The sequence below is a fragment of the Babylonia areolata genome, chromosome 6 (assembly GCF_041734735.1).
Source record: "Babylonia areolata isolate BAREFJ2019XMU chromosome 6, ASM4173473v1, whole genome shotgun sequence".
NCBI classification, from domain to species: domain Eukaryota; kingdom Metazoa; phylum Mollusca; class Gastropoda; order Neogastropoda; family Buccinidae; genus Babylonia; species Babylonia areolata.
In genome coordinates this window covers 2714949-2723574 of record NC_134881.1, presented here as the reverse complement: position 1 = coordinate 2723574, position 8626 = coordinate 2714949, and the positions used below count along the sequence as shown (strand labels likewise).

The window sequence follows — 8626 nt, the reverse complement described above, 5'->3', positions numbered from 1 at the left end:
AAATCATGTCCGCAGTCCCACGTTCAGCACGGAAGCCACAATGACTGAATGGGAGGATACCTTGCAGAAGATGTTGGAGAAGGCGGCTGAGCAAGATGTGCCAGAATCTTCCCAGCAATAGACAAGAGGAAGATGCTTCAGTGGTTGTCGCAAGACTGGTGGTTTCCTTTCCTCTTGTAGATGTGGACTATGCTGGGATCTGTCCCTCGTTCCACATGGACTAGAAGAGTTCAGTTAGCTTTTGCATCATGGCAGGGCCTCCTGCTTTGTACACCTCAGCAGGGATTGCATCGGATCCTGGCGCTTTGCCACAGGAGAGTTGCTTCACTGCCTTGCTGACTTCGTCTTCTGTGGGCAGGGTGTCGAGGTCCTCGTTGATCTCTACCTGGGGCAGGAAAGCAATGGCCTCTTCGTTGATGTTGGCAGGACGGTTGAGGACGTTGTTGAAGTGCTCAGCCCACCACTCTAGAATCTGCTTCTTCTCAGTCAGCAGCTGCGTCCCATCTACGTTAAGAAGGGGTGAGGAACTGAAGGACTGGTGTCCGTATACAGCCTTGAGGGCATCGTAGAAGCATTTTGTGTCGTGGCTGTCTTCATAGCTCTGGATTTCATCTGCCTTCTTGCTGAGCCAGCTGTCCTGCATCTCGCGAAGTTTCTTCTGTGCCTTTTCATTTTGCATTAGCAAAGGCTTGGCTTGTGACTTGGGGTCGTTATGGTGCACTCAGTGCCTCTATTTCTTCATCGTTCTCATTGAACCAGTCTTGGTTTATTCGGGTTGCTGGTCCGAGATGTTGGAGAGCAGTAGTGTAGACAGCGTCTCTGAAGGCCATCCACTGTTCCTCAATGCTGGTCCCGTCTTCCTGTTGTGTGTCCTCCATGGAAGTGATTAGAGCGATCCTAAAGAGGGCTGCCCAGACACCCAGGGGGCTGCCGAACTTCACTGCTGCTTTGGTCCAGAAGAGAGCAACCCTATGCCCTGCTTCCAGTGTATCCGCACCTGCTGCTTCGCCACTTCCCAATCGCCACAGAACTCGAAGTGTTGTACGGTTTAATCTGAAATCATGACTTGCACTTGGCTTCAGTTAAAGTGAGGGAGAGTTGCGCAGGTCGTCAGCCTCACTCTCTCGTCTCGGCTTATCTGGACCCAGTGGCAAGACATAGTTGAGACTGCTGGAGATAGGTCAGGATGCAGTGGATGGCCAGCAGTGTTCTGCATTTGTCTCACTGCACCCTTTTAGCGTTCCACGGCGCATTGCTGAGAATCGCCTTTCTGTCCGTTGAACCAATGATGGTTTCTTCCGCGCAGTCCGCCGAATCCAGGCTTCACACTCTAGATAGACAAGCCCTAAATGTCGTGGGTCCACGGCAGTTCTTGCGGCGTGCTTGGAAGTCCCCATACTCACTGTTGGCATCATCATCCGCCATTGCAGCCGTTCGGAGATATCTCCTCTTCCGCCTACTCCGCCGTTGGGATGACCTCTTTGTATATGACCGGTGCATGGGGGCTGGTTCACGGGCGCCAGGGCAAATCCACACACCAGTTGGCCGTGCACACCGGACATTATGAATAGGGGGCCAGAAACCACCTCCCTCAAGCCATCTTTAATAATGTACCACTTCTGGCAGAGACTTTCCCTCTCCAGATCGGATTTTCATGTGGGTTTATTCCCCACATGTGGCAGGTCGTACTGGGTTACATGGTTACCAGTAGCAGATAAGAGACTCTGACCTGACTGCAGTTACTGTGGTAAGAACACCAGATAATCGTTCTGCTCCACTGCAATCACTGTGGTAAGAACACCAGATAATCGTATTGCTCCACTGCAGTCACTGTGGTAAGAACACAGGATGACTGTATGGCTCTACCGCAGTCATTGTGGTAAAAACACCAGATAATCGAACTGCTCCACTACAGTCACTGTGGTAAGAACACCAGATAATCTTATGACTCCACTACAGTCACTGTGGTAAGAACACCAGATGACTGTAAGGCTCCACTGCGGTGACTGTGGTGAGAACACCATGGCTCGACTGCTGTCACTGTGGTTAGAACATCAGTGACTGTTAAGACTCCACTGCTGTCACTGTGGTAAGAACACTAGATAATCTTATGGCTCCACTGCAGTCACTGTGGTAAGAACACCAGATAATCGTACTGTTCCACTGCAGTCACTGTGGTAAGACCACCAGATAATCAGATGACTCCACTGCAGTCACTGTGGTAAGAACACCAGATAATCTGATGACACCACTGCAGTCACTGTGGTAAGAACACAAGATGACTGTATGTCACCACTGCAGTCATTGTGGTAAGACCACCAGATAATTGTACTGCTCCAGTGTAGTCAATGTGGTAAGAACACCAGATAATCTGATGACACCACTGCAGTCACTGTGGTAAGAACACAAGATGACTGTATGTCACCACTGCAGTCAATGTGGTAAGAACACCAGATAATTGTACTGCTCCAGTGTAGTCAATGTGGTAAGAACTCCAAACAACTGTATACTGCAGTCACTGTGGTAAGAACACCAGATGACTGTATGGTTCCACTACAGTCACTCTGGTGAGAACACCATGGTTCGACTGCTGTCACTGTGGTTAGAACATCAGTGACTGTTAAGACTCCATTGCTGTCACTGTGGTAAAATCACAAGGTGACTGTATGACTAGCCGCCATGGCGAAGTTGTTAGCCCGCAGACTGACGGTTGTGAGGACGCGGGTTCGAATCTCAGTGGAGGTGGGTTTTTTCGGCCCCCCCGCCGGCTCCTGTCCAGACGTGAGTGTGCTATGGGCTTAAATGGGAAGACAAGGACCTCACAGTCGAGTATCATCCACTTCACGGATGCGTCTTTGGGTGTGTTGCTCAAATTTCCTGACCAACACTGCAAGTGTCTGTATGTCTCAGGTGTGGTTGACGCCGGGATATCATTATGACAGGAAGCGTAGAGTACAGCCTTGTCACGTAGTCCCAAACCTAAATGGGCCTCCATTGCAGCATCACCATCATCATCATTATCTTCATCGTCCTTCTTCATCATCAATGTAAAAAATCGCAGATTATGTGGCCTTTCATGCTCTGCTCTCGTGGTGACCTCAGTTTCGCTTCCTCTCCACAAGCGCACTTGGGGTGAGTCTTGTCAAGGTCTTCGGTGTCGGCGGATTCGTGGGGGACTGCCGTCGGAGGGACGTGGTGGTGGTCTCCACCCTGGGGGAGATGCTCCCTCAGTCTGGCTCCGCGACTTAGCCATTATTGTCTTTAGTAGGGGGCTTAGTAGGGGGTGCCTTAAGTACGTTAAATCAGAATAGGCACTACTGAACACCATCGAAGTGACTCAGCAGCAGTGCAGGGCCTCCTATGGTGTGTGGCCTCCTGGTGGCCTAACATCGATGGTTCCACATGGACTGTCGGTATTGGGACTGCGACAGTCGAACCCAGGTTTGGCTGTGTTTGGGGGACTCGGAATAAGTGGCGTGGGAGTGATGTCACTGAAACTAAGCAGATGATGGGTCAGCAAAAAGGAAAAAAAAAAAAAGACTGTGTGGTTCCACACTTGTCACTTGGTAAGAACACATGATGACTGTAGGAAACCACTGAGTCACTGCAGAAAGAACAGCAGATGATTGCATGGCTCCATTGCTGCCACAGTGGTAACACCAGATGACTGTATGGCTCCGTTCCACATTTTCTGTCAGAACTGGTTTCCTCCTGAGGTGGAATACGCTGGATGAGGAGCACTGCCACCTTGTTCCATATCAGAAAGTCAGTTTGTCATCTGTGTATCATTGAATCAATAACCAGCGTTTTACAGTGATATGCTGAAAATATTATCACACACACACACACACACACACACACACACACACACACACACACACAGATTTCTGGCGGCTGTACTCAAGTTGGCAGTTGAGCAGCTCATGTTCTGTTGAAAGTATCTAATTACTACACAAAGTTTGCAACCGTATTATCATTTTGAATTCTGAACGGAGATGATATATTTTCATGGAATTGCTAAACAAAGTGTAGCTGTGTCATAATTTGAGAAACATCATTTCGATAATCTCGTACAAAGTATTTCCTTTCTTTCGTTGATGGTACAGGCACTTCAAATTTGACAATAAAAGCATGCAACCTTGCTGCGTTTTCCATATATCATTCATGAAAAATGTGAATGACTCTGAACTGAAACCAGTCCTGCAACATAAGTATGTGAGTTGCTTTTACCTGGTGTGGCAGATGAAGCGGTCAATTCTGTGAAATTTTGAGTACTGTGCCACATCGCTTGGACATTAAGCCACAGACCCATCACTCCCAGCTAAAAAACAAACAAAACAAAACCCACTCTTAATCGCTTTCATATGTTGGTGTGACGAGAAAGAACCTGTTACCTGATGTAATGCAATTCTCTGTTGATACTCTACAGCAGACTATGGTAAGCAAGAACTACATTCTGTCTTCCTCTTCCTGTTGGATAGCCAAAGCACAATCAAGTCCGGTAAAAACAACAACAAAAAACAAAAACAGTTACATGCGTAACTTGTCACGTAGTCCCACTACCAAACGTGTGATATTGACCTTGTTTTTAAAACTTAGTTTAGGGGCTGGCACTCTGTGTCAGGGCAAAGACTGCATTTAATGGAACACAGAATTGTGAGGTCATCAGCTACAATGTAGAACCCTATATAGTAACCGGGTTGGCTGCAGTTTTCAGCTAAATCAGCCACACATGATATACTTCCTCTTAATGTTCTGGGAAATCGGTCACAAATGATATACTTCCTCTTAATGTTCTGGGAAATCGGTCACAAGTGATATACTTCCTCTTAATGTTCTGGGAAATCGGTCACAAGTGATATACTTCCTCTTAATGTTCTGGGAAATCGGTCACAAGTGATATACTTCCTCTTAATGTTCTGGGAAATCGGTCACAAATGATATACTTCCCTGTCCATTATTTCTCATCCCTTTTTTTCAAATTATGAACACTTCCTTATATACGAGATAATAGTTTTTATGTTGTTAATTCGTTGAAATTGTATAGTTTTAGTTATAAAGATATCATCAGGCCAGAAAGCCTATACTTCTTTTCAATCAATATTTATGTGAAGGAATTTGGGCGCGACCTTCGAAATCTACTCGGTTATGAAGTATACATTCTACCTGACCTTACCTGGTACACGACCTTACCATACCATCACACGTGAACAGTGATGTGACATGTCTGCCCCAGTTCTTGCTTAATGAGCCGTGTGAATAGTGTACACTCCCCAGTTTGAACACAGACAAAAGCATGTCCAGCCATTGTTCGTTGTTTCTCCAGTACATGTTACCCTAGAGAAAACGTTTTCCAGTTCAAGGTTTTATTCCCCCACTTACCCCCCCCCCCCCCCAACAACTCACCACCAAGCGGTACCCTGAGTCACAGTGGGATATCATCCACATTGGAAGAAACTCATAACATGATTCCAGAAATGGCAACATTCGAAACAATTGCTATTGAAGTATACTGATGGAGTCTCCCGTCGGATCCACGGATGAGTAAGCAGGCTGGCTTATATGTCTGTGTATGGGAGAAGAGGCCGATTCTGGATGCACAGCACTTCCCACAGGTGTTGCTAGGGAAAACATCTCCAGAAGTTGAGCCCTGCTTCCTTCGCTCACGCTTCTCCTTAATGGCCAGCGTTCTCTCGTTTTCAAACGTCTTTATGCCACTAGAGCACAACATCCTCCAGCAAGAGCGGTCAAGGGCATCAGTTTCCCAGGAAGCGATGTCCATGTCACAGGCTTTGAGGTTTGTCTTCATGGTGTCCTTGAAGCGCTTGCAGGGTGGCAAGAGAGTGGAAGACAGACTAGACTAAAGGGAGGCAACAAACAATCACATGCGAGTTCAGTCCCATTCTTCCGTGAAGAAAGCAGACACAAGGTATTGCTCCTGAGCCTATAAAAAAAGGTTCACAAATTGTTCTGCTTAACAAGCAATTAGTACACACACGCACACACTCACACACACACAAGCGCAGGCATCCGATTTTGAATCTGGGGAATGCTGACCTCTGTTCTTCAATGTTTTTGTGGGTCCACGAACTAAACAGTCACACATATCACCTCTTGTGCTGCACACACAAATTACGTAGTTCTTCGGACGTGTCTTAGTCTTCAAGACATATGTTGTCTCGAGGCTGCACCAGCCTCACCAGACCACAGCCAGGTCTGTCCCGCTCCAGTCTCCGCGGACTGGGCCGCTACCACGTCTCCTCGGAAAGTGGGTTGATCCCGTGTCCTCGGACTGGGCTGTCTCCACGTCTGCTCCGGAACTCTGGGACGGTGTATTAAGACCCGTGAGATATATGCTCTGTATAATTTCCACATTCCCCTTTCACCTAATTCACCCTTTTCCATTTATGCCCCTACTTACATTAGTTCAAATAATTATTTTAGACTATCCAGACTCTCCAATTATCAAATATCAATTTCTCATTAAGGCCATGCTGCTTACATGACACAAAAAGTGGAATACATTTATTCATTATCCATGCGTCGGGACTAACAAGGGGAACGGAATATTTAACAATTCCTAGGTTATGAAAATGGCCACGTTTCTTAACATTTAGAAATAGAAAGATAACATAATTCTATACTACCTTTGCTCTTCATTCTAGCAATTATATGTACAGAGACATACTATCCTTTGGTCAATTTGCGGTGTAGCCAAGTTTACATAATATATCGCAAAGCATAGTTCCACCAAAATAGGCACAACAAGTATTAACTACATTTACAGTACATAAACATGCTTACACAAAAAGACTAACTATATCTTTGAACTCTTATGAAAAATAACTAATACGTAATTACCTGTAGCCAGAACCACAGAGCACCAACAGCGAGACCTTTTCCTTCCAAGCCTCTGTGACAGACTGTGTCGCTAGCCAGTAAAACTGGGCAGAGAAAAATATATTCACTGACCAGTACAAAAAACACGTGCAAATAAACAGAAGCACTTGAACTCCCCTGCACGAGGAAATAAGATTGTGGCACTCTGTAACACAGGGTCTTCCAAGTTCACTGTGGCCTTCCTTCAGCTGGCCATACGAAAGCATCTTCGGGATCCTGCTGTCTGTCATGCGGACAACGTGTCATGTCCAGCGTAGCTGGCACTGGATCAGCAGGCTCTCGATGCTGGGCAGGCCGCTTGTCTCTAGGACCTGGAGGTTGGAGACCCTGTCTTGCCACTTTATGTCGAGAATCATTCGTAGGCATCTCTGGTGAAACTGCTCAAGTTGTTGAATGTGACGGCGTTACGTCGTCCATGTTTCACAGCAGTACAATAAGGTGGTCAGCACAACAGCTCTGTAGGTTTTCATCTTGGTGCTGAGCCTGAAGCCTTTGTTGTTCCACAGCCTGTTGTCGAGTCTGCCAAAGGCGGAGCTGGCCTTGGCGATGCGCAGCGTCACTTCTGCATCAAGGGCTCCGTTGCTGCATAGGGTGCTGCTCAGGTAGCAAAACTTGTCGACTGACTTGATCTGTGTCATCGATCTTGATTGCAGGTGGGGGGAGGCACTGGCGTTCTGTGAGCTAGCTGGTTTGTACATGGACTCGGTCTTGCTGAGGCTGATGGTGAGTCCAAAGCGCCTGCAGGAGGTTGAGAACCTGTCCATAATGAACTGCATGTCCTCATGGGTGTGTGCAGCAAGCGCGCAGTCATCAGCGAAGAGGAACTCTCAACAGTGCCTCAAACATCCTGGACCTGGCATGGAGTCACCGCAAGTTGAAAAGTTGACCATCTGTGTGAAACTGAATGTAGATGCCCTGGTCAGTCTTGGAAGGCATCAATCAGCATGGCAGAGAAGAGAATGGAGAACAGTGTGGGTGCCAGGACGCAACCCTGCTTCACTCCATTTACCACAGGGAACGGATCCGACATGTTAGTATTTTCCTGTACTCTCGCCTGCATGCCATCGTGGAATGACGCAATCAGCTGGATTAGGCTCTCTGGGCAGCCGAACTTTAGGAGGATCTTCCACAGACCACGGCGATTCACCGTGTCGAAGGCCTTAGTCAGGTCTACAAAGATCACGTGGAGCTCCTTGTTCTGCTCACGGCACTTCTCTTGCATCTGGCGAACGGCAACACCATGTCACATGTTCCCCTGCCTGAGCGGAAACCGCACTGTGCTTCAGGGATGACTGTGTTGGAGACATGGTCAACCAGTCTGTTCAGTATGATGCGGGCGAAGATCTTGCCGGCGATGCAGAGGAGAGAGATTCCACGGTGGTTATCGCAGGATGTTTTGTCTCCATTCCGTTTGTAAATGTGGACAATTGAAGAATCCTTGAAGTCCTGGGGGACCTCACCTCTCTCCCAGATAGACTGGAACAGGGCGGTCAGCTTGTCTGTCAGCACCTCGCCTCATACTTGTAGATGTCAGCCTGGATTCCATCCGCTCCTGGTGCTTTTTCTGACGTTGTCAGCTTCAGGGCCTTCCGGATCTCGGCCTTGGTGGGAGGAGCAGCTTGCGAGTCACTGACTGGTAGCTGTGGGATGGCTGCAATTGCCCCGTCAGATACGGATGAGTCCCTGTCGAGGAGGGTGTAAGTGCTCTGCCCAGCGGGCAAGGATG

At 47.6% G+C, this 8626-nt stretch overlaps 1 protein-coding gene across 1 annotated transcript; it reads right to left on the bottom strand.

Moving 5' to 3' along the window:
- Window positions 1-220: 220 nt before the first annotated feature.
- Window positions 221-643, bottom strand: LOC143283197 (uncharacterized). The gene has a single exon (XM_076589373.1). It carries the CDS (start codon window positions 641-643, stop codon window positions 221-223), a length of 423 nt encoding a protein of 140 aa, XP_076445488.1.
- Window positions 644-8626: the final 7983 nt, after the last annotated feature.

Excerpts from the sequence above, each read along its gene's own strand:
- LOC143283197 (XM_076589373.1), bottom strand. The coding sequence starts at position 643 with ATGCAGGACAGCTGGCTCAGCAAGAAGGCAGATGAAATCCAGAGCTAT.